This window comes from Oncorhynchus clarkii, chromosome 18 (genome assembly GCF_045791955.1).
Source record: "Oncorhynchus clarkii lewisi isolate Uvic-CL-2024 chromosome 18, UVic_Ocla_1.0, whole genome shotgun sequence".
In the NCBI taxonomy this organism is placed as follows: Eukaryota; Metazoa; Chordata; class Actinopteri; order Salmoniformes; family Salmonidae; genus Oncorhynchus; species Oncorhynchus clarkii.
This window is the reverse complement of record NC_092164.1, coordinates 52,234,426-52,252,836: the sequence shown is the minus strand read 5'-3', so window position 1 is coordinate 52,252,836 and position 18,411 is coordinate 52,234,426. Positions and strand designations below refer to the sequence as shown.

The window sequence follows — 18,411 nt, the reverse complement described above, 5'->3', positions numbered from 1 at the left end:
CTCTGTATCTCTCTTCCCCTCTCTTTCTCTGTATCTCTCTTCCCCTCTCTTTCTCTGTATCTCTCTTCCCCTCTCTTTCTCTGTATCTCTCTTCCCCTCTCTTTCTCTGTATCTCTCCATCTCTCTTTCTCTGTATCTCTCTTCCCCTCTCTTTCTCTGTATCTCTCTTCCCCTCTCTTTCTCTGCATCTCTCTTTCTCTGTATCTCTCTTCCCCTCTCTTTCTCTGTATCTCTCTTCCCCTCTCTTTCTCTGTATCTCTCCATCTCTCTTTCTCTGTATCTCTCTTCCCCTCTCATTCTCTGTATCTCTCTTCCCCTCTATTTCTCTGCATCTCTCTTCATCTCTCTTTCTCTGTATCTCTCTTCCCCTCTCTTTCTCTGTATCTCTCGTCCCCTGTCGTTCTCTGTATCTCTCTTTCTCTGTATCTCTCTTCCCCTCTCTTTCTCTGTATCTCTCTTTCTCTGTATCTCTCCTCCCCTCTCTTTCTCTGTATCTCTCTTCCCCTCTCTTTCTCTCCATCTCTCTTCCCCTCTCGTTCTCTGTATCTAACTTTCTCTGTAACTCTATTCCCCTCTCTTTCTCTGCATCTCTCTTCATCTCTCTTTCTCTGTATCTCTCTTCCCCTCTCTTTCTCTGTATCTCTCTTCCCCTCTATTTTTCTGTATCTCTCTTCCCCTCTCTTTCTCTGTATCTCTCTTCCTCTCTTTCTCTGTATCTATCTTCCCCTCTCTTTCTCTGTATCTCTAATCCCCTCTCTTTCTCTGTATCTCTATTCCCCTCTCTTTCTCTGTATCTCTAATCCCCCTCTTTCTATGTGTCTCTCTTCCCCTCTCTTTCTCTGTATCTCTCTTCCCCTCTCTTTCTCTGTATCTCTCTTCCCCTCTCTTTCTCTGTATCTCTCTTCCCCTCTCGTTCTCTGTATCTCTCTTCCCCTCTCTTTCTCTGTGTCTCTCTTTCTCTGTATCTCTCTTTCTCTGTCTCTCTTCCCCTCTCTTTCTCTTTATCTCTCTTTCTCTGTATCTCTCTTCCCCTCTCTTTCTCTGTATCTCTCTTCCCCTCTCTTTCTCTCCATCTCTCTTCCCCTCTCTTTCTCTCCATCTCTCTTCCCCTCTCGTTCTCTGTATCTCTCTTCCCCTCTCTTTCTCTGTGTCTCTCTTTCTCTGTATCTCTCTTTCTCTGTCTCTCTTCCCCTCTCTTTCTCTTTATCTCTCTTTCTCTGTATCTCTCTTCCCCTCTCTTTCTCTGTATCTCTCTTCCCCTCTCTTTCTCTCCATCTCTCTTCCCCTCTCTTTCTCTCCATCTCTCTTCCCCTCTATTTCTCTGCATCTCTCTTCATCTCTCTTTCTCTGTATCTCTCTTCCCCTCTCTTTCTCTGTATCTCTCTTCCCCTCTATTTTTCTGCATCTCTCTTCCCCTCTCTTTCTCTGTATCTCTCTTCCTCTCTTTCTCTGTATCCCTCTTCCCCTCTCTTTCTCTGTATCTCTAATCCCCTCTCTTTCTCTGTATCTCTCTTCCCCTCTCTTTCTCTGTATCTCTCTTCCCCTCTCTTTCTCTGAATCTCTCTTCCCCTCTATCTCTAATCCCCTCTCTTTCTCGGTATCTCTCTTCCCCTCTCTTTCTCTGCATCTCTCTTCATCTCTCTTTCTCTGTGTCCCTCTTCCCCCCTCTTTCTCTGTATCTCTCTTCCCCTCTCTTTCTCTGTATCTCTCTTCCCCTCTCTTTCTCTGTATCTCTCTTCCCCTCTCTTTCTCTGTGTCTCTCTTTCTCTGTATCTCTCTTTCTCTGTATCTCTCTTCCCCTCTCTTTCTCTGTATCTCTCTTTCTCTGTATCTCTCTTCCCCTCGCTTTATCTGTATCTCTCTTCCCCTCTCTTTCTCTGTGTTTCTCTTTCTCTGTATCTCTGTTCCCCTCTCTTTCTCTGTGTCTCTCTTCCCCTCTCTTTCTCTGTATCTCTATTTCTCTGTATGTCTCTTCCCCTCTCGTTCTTTGTATCTCTCTTTCTCTGTATCTCTCTTCCCCTCTCTTTCTCTGCATCTCTCTTCCCCTCTCTTTCTCTGTATCTCTCTTCCCCTCTCTTTCTCTCCATCTCTCTTCCCCTCTCTTCTCTGTATCTCTCTTCCCCTCTCTTTCTCTGTATCTCTCTTTCTCTGTATCTCTCTTCCCCTCTCTTTCTCTGTATCTCTCTTTCTCTGTGTCTCTCTCCCCCTCTCTCTCTCTTCCCCTCTCTTTCTCTGTATCTCTCTTCCCCTCTCTTTCTCTGTATCTCTCTTCCCCTCTCTTTCTCTGTATCTTTCTTTCTCTGTATCTCTCTGCCCCTCTCTTTCTCTGTATCTCTCTTTCTCTGTATCTCTCTTCCCCTCTCTTTTTCTGTATCTCTCTTCTCCTCTCTTTCTCTGTATCTCTCTTTCTCTGTATCTCTCGTCCCCTGTCGTTCTCTGTATCAATCTCTTTCTCTGTATCTCTCTTCCCCTCTCTTTCTCTGTATCTCTCTTCCCCTCTCTTTCTCTGTATCTCTTTCTCTGCATCTCTCTTTCTCTGCATCTCTCTTTCTCTGCATCTCTCTTCCCCTCTCTTTCTCTGTATTTCTCTTCCCCTCTCTTTCTCTGTTTCTCTCTTCCCCTCTCTTTCTCTCCATCTCTCTACCCCTCTCTTTCTCTCAATCTCTCTTCCCCTCTCTTCTCTGTATCTCTCTTCCCCTCTCTTTCTCTGTATCTCTCTTCCCCTCTCTTTCTCTCCATTTCTCTTCCCCTCTCTTTCTCTGTATCTCTCTTCCCCTCTCTTTCTCTGTATCTCTCTTCCCCTCTCTTTCTCTCCATCTCTTCCACTCTCTTTCTCTCCATCTCTCTTCCCCTCTCTTTCTCTGTATCTCTCTTACCCTCTCTTTCTCTGTATCTCTCTTACCCTCTCTTTCTCTCCATCTCTCTTCCACTCTCTTTCTCTCCACCTCTCTTCCCCTCTCTTTCTCTGTATCTCTCTTCCCCTCTCTTTCTCTGTATCTCTCTTCCCCTCTCTTTTCTGTATCTCTCTTTCTCTGTATCTCTCTTCCCCTCTATCTCTCTTCCCCTCTCTTTCTCTGTATCTCTCTTCCCCTCTCTTTCTCTGTATCTCTCTTCCCCTCTCTTTCTCTGCACCTCTCTTCATCTCTCTTTCTCTGTATCTCTCTTCCCCTCTCTTTCTCTGTATCTCTCTTCCCCTCTCTTTCTCTGCATCTCTCTTCATCTCTCTTTCTCTGTATCTCTCTTCCCCTCTCTTTCTCTGTATCTCTCTCTCTGTATCTCTCGTCCCCTGTCGTTCTCTGTATCTCTCTTTCTCTGTGTCTCTCTATCTCTGTATCTCTCTTTCTCTGTATCTCTCTTTCTCTGTCTCTCTTTCTCTGTATCTCTTTTTCTCTGTATCTCTCTTCCCCTCTCTTTCTCTGTATCTCTCTTCCCCTCTCTTTCTCTGTATCTCTCTTCCCCTCTCTTTCTATCTTTCTCTGTATCTCTCTACCCCTCTCTTTCTCTGTGTCTCTCTTCCCCTCTCTTTCTCTGTATCTCTCTTTCTCTGTATCTCTCTTCCCCTCTCTTTCTCTGTATCTCTCTTTCTCTGTATCTCTCTTCCCCTCTCGTTCTTTCGATCTCTCTTTCTCTGTATCTCTCTTCCCCTCTCTTTCTCTGTACCTCTCTTCCCCTCTCTTTCTCTGTATCTCTCTTCCCCCCTCTTTCTCTGTATCTCTCTTCCCCTCTCTTTCTCTGTATCTCTCTTCCCCTCTCTTTCTCTGTATCTCTCTTCCCCTCTCTTTCTCTGTATCTCTCTTCCCCTCTCTTTCTCTGTATCTCTCTTCCCCTCTCTTTCTCTGTATCTCTCCATCTCTCTTTCTCTGTATCTCTCTTCCCCTCTCTTTCTCTGTATCTCTCTTCCCCTCTCTTTCTCTGCATCTCTCTTTCTCTGTATCTCTCTTCCCCTCTCTTTCTCTGTATCTCTCTTCCCCTCTCTTTCTCTGTATCTCTCCATCTCTCTTTCTCTGTATCTCTCTTCCCCTCTCATTCTCTGTATCTCTCTTCCCCTCTATTTCTCTGCATCTCTCTTCATCTCTCTTTCTCTGTATCTCTCTTCCCCTCTCTTTCTCTGTATCTCTCGTCCCCTGTCGTTCTCTGTATCTCTCTTTCTCTGTATCTCTCTTCCCCTCTCTTTCTCTGTATCTCTCTTTCTCTGTATCTCTCTTCCCCTCTCTTTCTCTGTATCTCTCTTCCCCTCTCTTTCTCTCCATCTCTCTTCCCCTCTCGTTCTCTGTATCTAACTTTCTCTGTAACTCTATTCCCCTCTCTTTCTCTGCATCTCTCTTCATCTCTCTTTCTCTGTATCTCTCTTCCCCTCTCTTTCTCTGTATCTCTCTTCCCCTCTATTTTTCTGTATCTCTCTTCCCCTCTCTTTCTCTGTATCTCTCTTCCTCTCTTTCTCTGTATCTATCTTCCCCTCTCTTTCTCTGTATCTCTAATCCCCTCTCTTTCTCTGTATCTCTATTCCCCTCTCTTTCTCTGTATCTCTAATCCCCTCTCTTTCTATGTGTCTCTCTTCCCCTCTCTTTCTCTGTATCTCTCTTCCCCTCTCTTTCTCTGTATCTCTCTTCCCCTCTCTTTCTCTGTATCTCTCTTCCCCTCTCGTTCTCTGTATCTCTCTTCCCCTCTCTTTCTCTGTGTCTCTCTTTCTCTGTATCTCTCTTTCTCTGTCTCTCTTCCCCTCTCTTTCTCTTTATCTCTCTTTCCCTCTCTTTCTCTCCATTTCTCTTCCCCTCTCTTTCTCTGTATCTCTCTTCCCCTCTCTTTCTCTGTATCTCTCTTCCCCTCTCTTTCTCTCCATCTCTTCCACTCTCTTTCTCTCCATCTCTCTTCCCCTCTCTTTCTCTGTATCTCTCTTACCCTCTCTTTCTCTGTATCTCTCTTACCCTCTCTTTCTCTCCATCTCTCTTCCACTCTCTTTCTCTCCACCTCTCTTCCCCTCTCTTTCTCTGTATCTCTCTTCCCCTCTCTTTCTCTGTATCTCTCTTCCCCTCTCTTTTCTGTATCTCTCTTTCTCTGTATCTCTCTTCCCCTCTATCTCTCTTCCCCTCTCTTTCTCTGTATCTCTCTTCCCCTCTCTTTCTCTGTATCTCTCTTCCCCTCTCTTTCTCTGCACCTCTCTTCATCTCTCTTTCTCTGTATCTCTCTTCCCCTCTCTTTCTCTGTATCTCTCTTCCCCTCTCTTTCTCTGCATCTCTCTTCATCTCTCTTTCTCTGTATCTCTCTTCCCCTCTCTTTCTCTGTATCTCTCTCTCTGTATCTCTCGTCCCCTGTCGTTCTCTGTATCTCTCTTTCTCTGTGTCTCTCTATCTCTGTATCTCTCTTTCTCTGTATCTCTCTTTCTCTGTCTCTCTTTCTCTGTATCTCTTTTTCTCTGTATCTCTCTTCCCCTCTCTTTCTCTGTATCTCTCTTCCCCTCTCTTTCTCTGTATCTCTCTTCCCCTCTCTTTCTATCTTTCTCTGTATCTCTCTACCCCTCTCTTTCTCTGTGTCTCTCTTCCCCTCTCTTTCTCTGTATCTCTCTTTCTCTGTATCTCTCTTCCCCTCTCTTTCTCTGTATCTCTCTTTCTCTGTATCTCTCTTCCCCTCTCGTTCTTTCGATCTCTCTTTCTCTGTATCTCTCTTCCCCTCTCTTTCTCTGTACCTCTCTTCCCCTCTCTTTCTCTGTATCTCTCTTCCCCCCTCTTTCTCTGTATCTCTCTTCCCCTCTCTTTCTCTGTATCTCTCTTCCCCTCTCTTTCTCTGTATCTCTCTTCCCCTCTCTTTCTCTGTATCTCTCTTCCCCTCTCTTTCTCTGTATCTCTCTTCCCCTCTCTTTCTCTGTATCTCTCCATCTCTCTTTCTCTGTATCTCTCTTCCCCTCTCTTTCTCTGTATCTCTCTTCCCCTCTCTTTCTCTGCATCTCTCTTTCTCTGTATCTCTCTTCCCCTCTCTTTCTCTGTATCTCTCTTCCCCTCTCTTTCTCTGTATCTCTCCATCTCTCTTTCTCTGTATCTCTCTTCCCCTCTCATTCTCTGTATCTCTCTTCCCCTCTATTTCTCTGCATCTCTCTTCATCTCTCTTTCTCTGTATCTCTCTTCCCCTCTCTTTCTCTGTATCTCTCGTCCCCTGTCGTTCTCTGTATCTCTCTTTCTCTGTATCTCTCTTCCCCTCTCTTTCTCTGTATCTCTCTTTCTCTGTATCTCTCTTCCCCTCTCTTTCTCTGTATCTCTCTTCCCCTCTCTTTCTCTCCATCTCTCTTCCCCTCTCGTTCTCTGTATCTAACTTTCTCTGTAACTCTATTCCCCTCTCTTTCTCTGCATCTCTCTTCATCTCTCTTTCTCTGTATCTCTCTTCCCCTCTCTTTCTCTGTATCTCTCTTCCCCTCTATTTTTCTGTATCTCTCTTCCCCTCTCTTTCTCTGTATCTCTCTTCCTCTCTTTCTCTGTATCTATCTTCCCCTCTCTTTCTCTGTATCTCTAATCCCCTCTCTTTCTCTGTATCTCTATTCCCCTCTCTTTCTCTGTATCTCTAATCCCCTCTCTTTCTATGTGTCTCTCTTCCCCTCTCTTTCTCTGTATCTCTCTTCCCCTCTCTTTCTCTGTATCTCTCTTCCCCTCTCTTTCTCTGTATCTCTCTTCCCCTCTCGTTCTCTGTATCTCTCTTCCCCTCTCTTTCTCTGTGTCTCTCTTTCTCTGTATCTCTCTTTCTCTGTCTCTCTTCCCCTCTCTTTCTCTTTATCTCTCTTTCTCTGTATCTCTCTTCCCCTCTCTTTCTCTGTATCTCTCTTCCCCTCTCTTTCTCTCCATCTCTCTTCCCCTCTCTTTCTCTCCATCTCTCTTCCCCTCTCGTTCTCTGTATCTCTCTTCCCCTCTCTTTCTCTGTGTCTCTCTTTCTCTGTATCTCTCTTTCTCTGTCTCTCTTCCCCTCTCTTTCTCTTTATCTCTCTTTCTCTGTATCTCTCTTCCCCTCTCTTTCTCTGTATCTCTCTTCCCCTCTCTTTCTCTCCATCTCTCTTCCCCTCTCTTTCTCTCCATCTCTCTTCCCCTCTATTTCTCTGCATCTCTCTTCATCTCTCTTTCTCTGTATCTCTCTTCCCCTCTCTTTCTCTGTATCTCTCGTCCCCTGTCGTTCTCTGTATCTCTCTTTCTCTGTATCTCTCTTCCCCTCTCTTTCTCTGTATCTCTCTTTCTCTGTATCTCTCTTCCCCTCTCTTTCTCTGTATCTCTCTTCCCCTCTCTTTCTCTCCATCTCTCTTCCCCTCTCGTTCTCTGTATCTAACTTTCTCTGTAACTCTATTCCCCTCTCTTTCTCTGCATCTCTCTTCATCTCTCTTTCTCTGTATCTCTCTTCCCCTCTCTTTCTCTGTATCTCTCTTCCCCTCTATTTTTCTGTATCTCTCTTCCCCTCTCTTTCTCTGTATCTCTCTTCCTCTCTTTCTCTGTATCTATCTTCCCCTCTCTTTCTCTGTATCTCTAATCCCCTCTCTTTCTCTGTATCTCTCTTCCCCTCTCTTTCTCTGTATCTCTAATCCCCTCTCTTTCTATGTGTCTCTCTTCCCCTCTCTTTCTCTGTATCTCTCTTCCCCTCTCTTTCTCTGTATCTCTCTTCCCCTCTCTTTCTCTGTATCTCTCTTCCCCTCTCGTTCTCTGTATCTCTCTTCCCCTCTCTTTCTCTGTGTCTCTCTTTCTCTGTATCTCTCTTTCTCTGTCTCTCTTCCCCTCTCTTTCTCTTTATCTCTCTTTCTCTGTATCTCTCTTCCCCTCTCTTTCTCTGTATCTCTCTTCCCCTCTCTTTCTCTCCATCTCTCTTCCCCTCTCTTTCTCTCCATCTCTCTTCCCCTCTCGTTCTCTGTATCTCACTTTCTCTGTAACTCTATTCCCCTCTCTTCCTCTGCATCTCTCTTCATCTCTCTTTCTCTGTATCTCTCTTCCCCTCTCTTTCTCTGTATCTCTCTTCCCCTCTATTTTTCTGCATCTCTCTTCCCCTCTCTTTCTCTGTATCTCTCTTCCTCTCTTTCTCTGTATCTCTCTTCCCCTCTCTTTCTCTGTATCTCTAATCCCCTCTCTTTCTCTGTATCTCTCTTCCCCTCTCTTTCTCTGTATCTCTCTTCCCCTCTCTTTCTCTGTATCTCTCTTCCCCTCTATCTCTAATCCCCTCTCTTTCTCTGTATCTCTCTTCCCCTCTCTTTCTCTGTATCTCTCTTCCCCTCTCTTTCTCTGCATCTCTCTTCATCTCTCTTTCTCTGTGTCTCTCTTCCCCCCTCTTTCTCTGTATCTCTATTCCCCTCTCTTTCTCTGTATCTCTCTTCCCCTCTCTTTCTCTGTATCTCTCTTCCCCTCTCTTTCTCTGTGTCTCTCTTTCTCTGTATCTCTCTTTCTCTGTATCTCTCTTCCCCTCTCTTTCTCTGTATCTCTCTTTCTCTGTATCTCTCTTCCCCTCGCTTTATCTGTATCTCTCTTCCCCTCTCTTTCTCTGTTCCCCTCTCTTTCTCTGTGTCTCTCTTCCCCTCTCTTTCTCTGTATCTCTATTTCTCTGTATGTCTCTTCCCCTCTCGTTCTTTGTATCTCTCTTTCTCTGTATCTCTCTTCCCCTCTATTTCTCTGCATCTCTCTTCATCTCTCTTTCTCTGTATCTCTCTTCCCCTCTCTTTCTCTGTATCTCTCGTCCCCTGTCGTTCTCTGTATCTCTCTTTCTCTGTATCTCTCTTCCCCTCTCTTTCTCTGTATCTCTCTTTCTCTGTATCTCTCTTCCCCTCTCTTTCTCTGTATCTCTCTTCCCCTCTCTTTCTCTCCATCTCTCTTCCCCTCTCGTTCTCTGTATCTAACTTTCTCTGTAACTCTATTCCCCTCTCTTTCTCTGCATCTCTCTTCATCTCTCTTTCTCTGTATCTCTCTTCCCCTCTCTTTCTCTGTATCTCTCTTCCCCTCTATTTTTCTGTATCTCTCTTCCCCTCTCTTTCTCTGTATCTCTCTTCCTCTCTTTCTCTGTATCTATCTTCCCCTCTCTTTCTCTGTATCTCTAATCCCCTCTCTTTCTCTGTATCTCTCTTCCCCTCTCTTTCTCTGTATCTCTAATCCCCTCTCTTTCTATGTGTCTCTCTTCCCCTCTCTTTCTCTGTATCTCTCTTCCCCTCTCTTTCTCTGTATCTCTCTTCCCCTCTCTTTCTCTGTATCTCTCTTCCCCTCTCGTTCTCTGTATCTCTCTTCCCCTCTCTTTCTCTGTGTCTCTCTTTCTCTGTATCTCTCTTTCTCTGTCTCTCTTCCCCTCTCTTTCTCTTTATCTCTCTTTCTCTGTATCTCTCTTCCCCTCTCTTTCTCTGTATCTCTCTTCCCCTCTCTTTCTCTCCATCTCTCTTCCCCTCTCTTTCTCTCCATCTCTCTTCCCCTCTCGTTCTCTGTATCTCACTTTCTCTGTAACTCTATTCCCCTCTCTTCCTCTGCATCTCTCTTCATCTCTCTTTCTCTGTATCTCTCTTCCCCTCTCTTTCTCTGTATCTCTCTTCCCCTCTATTTTTCTGCATCTCTCTTCCCCTCTATCTCTAATCCCCTCTCTTTCTCTGTATCTCTCTTCCCCTCTCTTTCTCTGTATCTCTAATCCCCTCTCTTTCTATGTGTCTCTCTTCCCCTCTCTTTCTCTGTATCTCTCTTCCCCTCTCTTTCTCTGTATCTCTCTTCCCCTCTCTTTCTCTGTATCTCTCTTCCCCTCTCGTTCTCTGTATCTCTCTTCCCCTCTCTTTCTCTGTGTCTCTCTTTCTCTGTATCTCTCTTTCTCTGTCTCTCTTCCCCTCTCTTTCTCTTTATCTCTCTTTCTCTGTATCTCTCTTCCCCTCTCTTTCTCTGTATCTCTCTTCCTCTCTTTCTCTGTATCTCTCTTCCCCTCTCTTTCTCTGTATCTCTAATCCCCTCTCTTTCTCTGTATCTCTCTTCCCCTCTCTTTCTCTGTATCTCTCTTCCCCTCTCTTTCTCTGTATCTCTCTTCCCCTCTATCTCTAATCCCCTCTCTTTCTCTGTATCTCTCTTCCCCTCTCTTTCTCTGTATCTCTCTTCCCCTCTCTTTCTCTGCATCTCTCTTCATCTCTCTTTCTCTGTGTCTCTCTTCCCCCCTCTTTCTCTGTATCTCTATTCCCCTCTCTTTCTCTGTATCTCTCTTCCCCTCTCTTTCTCTGTATCTCTCTTCCCCTCTCTTTCTCTGTGTCTCTCTTTCTCTGTATCTCTCTTTCTTGTATCTCTCTTTCTCTGTATCTCTCTTTCTCTGTATCTCTCTTCCCCTCGCTTTATCTGTATCTCTCTTCCCCTCTCTTTCTCTGTTCCCCTCTCTTTCTCTGTGTCTCTCTTCCCCTCTCTTTCTCTGTATCTCTATTTCTCTGTATGTCTCTTCCCCTCTCGTTCTTTGTATCTCTCTTTCTCTGTATCTCTCTTCCCCTCTCTTTCTCTGCATCTCTCTTCCCCTCTCTTTCTCTGTATCTCTCTTCCCCTCTCTTTCTCTCCATCTCTCTTCCCCTCTCTTCTCTGTATCTCTCTTCCCCTCTCTTTCTCTGTATCTCTCTTGCTCTGTATCTCTCTTTCTCTGTGTCTCTCTTTCTCTGTATCTCTCTTCCCCTCTCTTTCTCTGTATCTCTCTTTCTCTGTGTCTCTCTTCCCCTCTCTCTCTCTTCCCCTCTCTTTCTCTGTATCTCTCTTCCCCTCTCTTTCTCTGTATCTCTCTTCCCCTCTCTTTCTCTGTATCTTTCTTTCTCTGTATCTCTCTGCCCCTCTCTTTCTCTGTATCTCTCTTTCTCTGTATCTCTCTTCCCCTCTCTTTTTCTGTATCTCTCTTCTCCTCTCTTTCTCTGTATCTCTCGTCCCCTGTCGTTCTCTGTATCAATCTCTTTCTCTGTATCTCTCTTCCCCTCTCTTTCTCTGTATCTCTCTTCCCCTCTCTTTCTCTGTATCTCTTTCTCTGCATCTCTCTTTCTCTGCATCTCTCTTTCTCTGCATCTCTCTTCCCCTCTCTTTCTCTCCATCTCTCTACCCCTCTCTTTCTCTCAATCTCTCTTCCCCTCTCTTCTCTGTATCTCTCTTCCCCTCTCTTTCTCTGTATCTCTCTTCCCCTCTCTTTCTCTCCATCTCTCTTCCCCTCTCTTTCTCTGTATCTCTCTTCCCCTCTCGTTCTCTGTATCTCTCTTCCCCTCTCTTTCTCTCCATCTCTTCCACTCTCTTTCTCTCCATCTCTCTTCCCCTCTCTTTCTCTGTATCTCTCTTACCCTCTCTTTCTCTGTATCTCTCTTACCCTCTCTTTCTCGCCATCTCTCTTCCACTCTCTTTCTCTCCATCTCTCTTCCCCTCTCTTTCTCTGTATCTCTCTTCCCCTCTCTTTCTCTGTATCTCTCTTCCCCTCTCTTTTCTGTATCTCTCTTTCTCTGTATCTCTCTTCCCCTCTATCTCTCTTCCCCTCTCTTTCTCTGTATCTCTCTTCCCCTCTCTTTCTCTGTATCTCTCTTCCCCTCTCTTTCTCTGCATCTCTCTTCATGTCTCTTTCTCTGTATCTCTCTTCCCCTCTCTTTCTCTGTATCTCTCTTCCCCTCTCTTTCTCTGCATCTCTCTTCATCTCTCTTTCTCTGTATCACTCTTCCCCTCTCTTTCTCTGTATCTCTCTCTCTGTATCTCTCGTCCCCTGTCGTTCTCTGTATCTCTCTTTCTCTGTGTCTCTCTTTCTCTGTATCTCTCTTTCTCTGTATCTCTCTTTCTCTGTCTCTCTTTCTCTGTATCTCTTTTTCTCTGTATCTCTCTTCCCCTCTCTTTCTCTGTATCTCTCTTCCCCTCTCTTTCTCTGTATCTATCTTCCCCTCTCTTTCTCTGTATCTCTAATCCCCTCTCTTTCTCTGTATCTCTCTTCCCCTCTCTTTCTCTGTATCTCTCTTCCCCTCTCTTTCTCTGTATCTCTCTTCCCCTCTCTTTCTCTGTATCTCTAATCCCCTCTCTTTCTATGTGTCTCTCTTCCCCTCTCTTTCTCTGTATCTCTCTTCCCCTCTCTTTCTCTGTATCTCTCTTCCCCTCTCTTTCTCTGTATCTCTCTTCCCCTCTCGTTCTCTGTATCTCTCTTCCCCTCTCTTTCTCTGTGTCTCTCTTTCTCTGTATCTCTCTTTCTCTGTATCTCTCTTCCCTTTTCTTTCTCTGTATCTCTCTTTCTCTGTATCTCTCTTCCCCTCTCTTTCTCTGTATCTCTCTTCCCCTCTCTTTCTCTGTATCTCTCTTCCCCTCTCTTTCTCAGTATCTCTAATCCCCTCGCTTTCTCTGTATCTCTCTTCCCCTCTCTTTCTCTGTATCTCTCTTCCCCTCTCTTTCTCTGCATCTCTCTTCATCTCTCTTTCTCTGTATCTCTCTTCCCCTCTCTTTCTCTGTATCTCTAATCCCCTCTCTTTCTCTGTATCTCTCTTCCCCTCTCTTTCTCTGTATCTCTCTTCCCCTCTCTTTCTCTGTATCTCTCTTCCCCTCTCTTTCTCTGTATCTCTCTTCCCCTCTCTTTCTCTGTATCTCTAATCCCCTCTCTTTCTCTGTATCTCTCTTCACCTCTCTTTCTTTGTATCTCTCTTCCCCTCTCTTTCTCTGCATCTCTCTTCATCTCTTTTTCTATGTGTCTCTCTACCCCTCTCTTTCTCTCCATCTCTCTTCCCCTCTCTTCTCTGCATCTCTCTTCCCCTCTCTTTCTCTGTATCTCTCTTCCCCTCTCTTTCTCGGTATCTCTCTTCCCCTCTCTTTCTCTGTATCTCTCTTCCCCTCTCTTTCTCTGTATCTCTCTTCCCCTCTCTTTCTCTCCATCTCTCTTCCACTCTCTTTCTCTCCATCTCTCTTCCCCTCTCTTTCTCTGTATCTCTCTTCCCCTCTCTTTCTCTGTATCTCTCTTCCCCTCTCTTTCTCTCCATCTCTCTTCCACTCTCTTTCTCTCCATCTCTCTTCCTCTCTCTTTCTCTCCATCTCTCTTCCCCTCTCTTTCTCTGTATCTCTCTTCCCCTCTCTTTCTCTGTATCTCTCTTTCTCTGTATCTCTCTTCCCCTCTCTTTCTCTGTATCTCTCTTCCCCTCTCTTTCTCTGCATCTCTCTTCATCTCTCTCTCTCTTCCCCTCTCTTTCTCTGCATCTCTCTTCCCCTCTCTTTCTCTGTATCTCTCTTCCCCTCTCTTTCTCTGTATCTCTCTTCCCCTCTCTTTCTCTGTATCTCTCTTCCCCTCTCTTTCTCTGTATCTCTTTTCCCCTCTCTCTCTGTAGCTCTCTCGCATATATTTTTTTTCACTTTAGTTTATTTAGTATTTTCTTAACTCTATATATTGAACTGCATTGTTGGTTAAGGGCTTGTAATAAAGCATTTCACGGTGAGGTCTACACCTGTTGTATTCAGCGCATGTGACAAATAAAATGTGATTAGATTATTTCTGTCTCTTTCTCTCTTAGACATACACTGACCTGCGTTTGCGGAGTCGCCTGTTCTCAATCCTCAGGCGGTGGAGTCGTTTGGCGAAGAAGACGATGATGATGATGAGTAGGATGAGGGTCGTAGAGGCCACACCCACTACCACACACAGCACCTGGAAGTCTGTCACCACCCAATCACAACGAGATCCCTTGTTCCACATATAGTCCTGAACATTACATCTAGAGAGATAGGGGTGGGGGGATATTTTAACTATAGAATAGACAGACAGGCAGTAGAATTCAGGAAGTATTTGTGTCTCTAAAACAAACTGCCGCGCTATCTGACGATTGTTGTTACAAGGCAATGTCAATGAGTTGATGTACTGCTACTAGTACTGTAGAAAAACAGAAACGTTGGATGTTCTAAGTCCTCAGCCATGCTTAAAGCACATCAGGAGACCACTATTGAGGTTTGGGACATTTTTTTTTGCATGTAGTTACCCTTTAATTGCAGTGCTCACCTAGCATAAGGCTGTTTTTAGCAGTGTTTTTGGAGTGCACATGAGACGGTAGAGTTTGCAAAAGAAATACCCAAATAATCAGGAAATGATTCTGTCAGGTAATCATAGGCTACTCTGTAGTTAACATTTCATTAAGATTGTTTTTGGGAAAGCCTTTGCATCTACCACTAGCTTCTTCATTAGCATCATCTCGAACAGCTACACAAAGTGGTACAGGATTCTCGCTGCTTCTTCAGTATGAATCACTGATGCATTCTGTTCATGTCTTACTATACACTTCGGCAAATTAATACATTTTCAATACATTTAGTTGATTTCCTACTAAGTTCAATACATTTTTGAACATTGTTGAATTCTGTTTTAATGTCTGGATTCCGTGATTCAGTCCTTGTTCTCTGCATCTCAGATTTTATAGGGCCTACATGTGCCTGTCCTAGGTTAGATCAGAAGTCTGTCCAGTAATTAAGAGAGAATCAGCCCAGACTAGTCCTATAATAAGATCAACTGGATCAGAGAGGGTGTGTGTGTGTTTGACATGTGGAAGGGGAGGTTCAGGTTGGGTAAGGACATATGGACCCCCCTGCTGAGTAGGCTTGTGGCCCTGCATGTTTCTACATGTTTGTCAGTGGGGTGTCTATCTGTCCTCTATTCTGGTTTTGTTAGAAAGACACCAGCTGTATATTGTTCTGTAGTGTACAAACCACTAAGCCCCCACCCACATTATTGTACATGTATTTCTTTCCACTGATGATTGTGCAAAATTACCTGCAGAATGCTCCTATTCCAGTAGCAATGGTACAAACTCCTCTGTTGTAGCAGAAGTCAGGCTGTGCGTCACACTGAGACACACACTCACCCCCGACCTCTGACCTCACAAAGCCCAGACCACACCCATCTGACCCCTGAGGAGGGAAAGGAGGAGGGGGGGATTGAGACTGAGAGGGGGGCTGAGACTGAGAGGGTGGCTGGGGGTCATCATTGTCAGGGGTAACATTGGGGACAGGGGAGCCAGTGAGCGATGGGTTTTCATCCTCCATGTCTGCCAGAGGGGTCAGGGTCGGATCAGGGTCAAGGGTTGTGTCTATGGTGGAGAGTTCGTCATCGGGGGACAAGTAGTCGTAGAAATCTGACAGAGTCCAGGCTGTGGGGTCTCCCGCCCGCTGCTGCAGGGGCTGAACTACAGCCGTCAGCCAATCAGAATCAGACGAGAGGTCAGGGGTCAAGGGGCGGTCGGGGTTATGGAACTCCACCTTGATGATATCATCTGAGCGTTCCTGAGATTCCCCGCCAGTTAGCTCTTCTCTGATTGTCTGATCGTCCTGTTCAGTGAAGTCCAAGTGGGAGTGTCTTCTGTGAGAGGGTTTGCGTTTGATGGCGCTGAGAGGAAGTCCAGCCGCTAGTCCTAACCCTAAACCAATCAGCTCTGCTGAGTCATCACCGATAAGCACCGCCCTTTCTACAGCGGAGAAAGATGATTGGCTGTGCTGGACTTCCGTCCTGCTGACGGTGGTCAATGAGAGGTCTCCTGTCAGGTCAATCAGAAACAACAAATAGATCAGGACACACCCACACATACACAGGAGACAGACAACACCATTGCAATGGATTTTATTCAATTCGCAGCCATGATCATTCAAAATCCAGAGTAGCGTGATTGGAAGCTGATGTGCTCAATTCAAATTAATCGAAAACTGCTCTCTCTCTCTCCCTCCCTCCCTCCTTCTATACTGTGAAGCAGAAGCTGTGTGTCAGTGTGGATTAGGAGCAGTGATGTTCTAACATGCTCTACTGACCACAGATGAAATTAGATTAGGATTACAGCTATAGGTTAAACACTGACCATGTCGAAATACACACAGCAATCTACTGACGGACACCACAGGAGAGGAGAAGAGTGTAAAGGAGAGGAGAGGAGCGGAGAGGAGAGGAGCAAAAAGAGGAGGAGCAGAAAGGAGAGGAGCGGAAAGGAGAGGAGCCGAGAGGAGAAATGTATGGACATGCCACTACACATACAGTTTGTTACCATAGTAACAGATCTGTAGCCATAGAAACAGAGCTCTGACTACGGTAACCAGGTTGGCTTGGCTGCGATTGGTCAGAGCTCAGTCCCAGCAACCTCTCCTGGCAGGAGAGCACAGGATCATGGGTAGCTATACTGGTTGGCCACTAACACACATGCGCACACACACACAATATGAGTGTGTGTGCTTGTGTTGACGGTGATACATTGTGACAGAATGTTGCTCTCTGGGGCCACAGGGCAGATGGACCTCACAGGGTGGGTCCACACACATTCCAATACGCAGTACACACACACACACACACACACACACACACACACACACACACACACACACACAGGTCATGTAATTCAAATTCCTTATCTCTTCTACACTAATGTTTGATCAACTCCATCTGTGTTTGTATTTGTGATTGTGCACACACGTGAACGTGCATACAAGTGTGTGCCCGTGTGCACGCTTGTGTCAGTGTGTGTGTGTGTGTTTGTGATCTGGGACAGCAGTTGCCCGTTGGCAAAACAACATCAGTGATCAATAAAGAAGCTATCAGCTGATCGATTACACTCTCTGATGACCAATGAAGAAGCTATAGGAGCCAGAGTTTATTACTAGCAGTAACAGACAGAAAAAACACTCATTCCATACTATATTCCAAAGTCAGCGACACATTCAGACAAAATAATGACATGCTGAAGATAATGGATTTTATAGTCTCTCTCTCTCGCTGTTGAGCCCACATTTCCAGACGTTTGAGGTGCAATAGTGAACACACACACACACACACACACACACACACACACACACACACTAAACACACACACAGAACAGACACACATAAACACACACACAGACACACACACACACAGCAGTGTTCTTACCGTGAGCAGACAGAGAGAGGAGGAGAGACATCATTAATGACCAACTCCACGACCGGCTCTCCCAGCGCGCCATACCACCGTCCTCCGACACACACCGATGCACCAGGACACACACACACCAGACTCAGTTGCTCAGCAGCACAGACTCATTCAGAGTGTGTGTGTGTGTGTGTGTGTGTGTGTGTGTGTGTCTGTCAGTGTGTGTCTGTCAGTGTGTGTGTGTATGAGCATGTGTCAGTGCGTGTGTGTAGCAGTGGTAATCCAAGCATAAACCTGTGTTCAGATCTGTTGCTGGTGAGACATGGCTGCTCTGTCTGTGGTCTGGGGTTGTTCTGCTCCACTGTCTGTTCCTCTGTCTGTTGGTTTAGTCTGTTCCCCCCTCTGTTGGTTTAGTCCGTTCCCCCCTCTGTTGGTTTAGTCCGTTCCCCCCTCTGTTGGTTTAGTCCGTTCCCCCCTCTTTTGGTTTAGTTTCTTCCTCACTCTGTTGGTTTAGTCCGTTACCCCCTCTGTTGGTTTAGTCCGTTACCCCCTCTGTTGGTTTAGTCCGTTCCCCCCTCTTTTGGTTTAGTTTCTTCCTCACTCTGCTGGTTTAGTCTGTTCCTCCATCTGTTGGTTTAGTCTGTTCCTCCGTCTACTGGTTTAGTCTGTTCCTCCATCTGTTGGTTTAGTCTGTTCCTCCATCTGTTGGTTTAGTCTGTTCCTCCGTCTACTGGTTTAGTCTGTTCCTCCATCTGTTGGTTTAGTCTGTTCCTCCATCTGTTGGTTTAGTCTGTTCCTCCGTCTACTGGTTTAGTCTGTTCCTCCCTATGCTGGTTTAGTCTGTTCCTCCATCTGTTGGTTTAGTCTGTTCCTCCCTCTACTGGTTTAGTCTGTTCCTCCATCTGTTGGTTTAGTCTGTTCCTCCATCTGTTGGTTTAGTCTGTTCCTCCGTCTGTTGGTTTAGTCTGTTTCTTTGTTTGTTGGTTTAGTCTGTTCCTAACTCTGTTGGTTTAGTCTGTTCCTCCCTCTGTTGATTTAGTCTGTTCCTCCCTCTGTTGGTTTAGTCTGTTCCTTTGTCTGTTGGTTTTGTTTCTTCCTCCATCTGTTGGTTTAGTCTGTTCCTCCCTCTGTTGGATTAGTCAGTTCCTCCCTATGCTGGTTTAGTCTGTTCCTAACTCTGTTGGATTAGTCTGTTCCTCCCTCTGCTGGTTTAGTCCGTTCCTCCCTCTGCTGGTTTAGTCTGTTCCTCCCTCTGCTGGTTTAGTCCGTTCCTCCCTCTGTTGGTTTAGTCTGTTGCTTTGTGTGTTGGTTTAGTCTGTTCCTCCCTCTGCTGGTTTAGTCTGTTCCTCCATCTGTTGGTTTAGTCTGTTCCTCCCTCTGTTGGTTTAGTCTGTTCCTCCCTCTGTTGGTTTAGTCTGTTGCTTTGTGTGTTGGTTTAGTCTGTTCCTCCCTCTGTTGGTTTAGTCTGTTCCTCCATCTGTTGGATTAGTCTGTTCCTCCATCTGTTGGTTTAGTCTGTTCCTCCCTCTGTTGGTTTAGTCTGTTCCTCCCTCTGTTGGTTTAGTCTGTTCCTCCGTCTGTTGGTTTAGTCTATTCCTCCATCT

The 18,411-nt window shown here is 45.5% G+C and overlaps 1 protein-coding gene across 1 annotated transcript in view; it reads right to left on the bottom strand.

The window, feature by feature from the left end:
- Nucleotides 1-16,919, bottom strand: part of LOC139372370 (uncharacterized) — a 36,063-nt gene extending 19,144 nt beyond the window's left edge. Inside the window, exons 1-3 of the mRNA XM_071112082.1 lie at nt 16,829-16,919; nt 14,695-15,454; nt 13,460-13,648 (exon numbers count right to left, since the gene is read on the bottom strand). Of these exons, the coding sequence (XP_070968183.1) occupies nt 13,460-13,648; nt 14,695-15,454; nt 16,829-16,901 (1,022 nt within the window). The 5' untranslated portion in view covers nt 16,902-16,919. The remainder of the gene's footprint in view (nt 1-13,459; nt 13,649-14,694; nt 15,455-16,828) is intronic.
- Nucleotides 16,920-18,411: the final 1,492 nt, after the last annotated feature.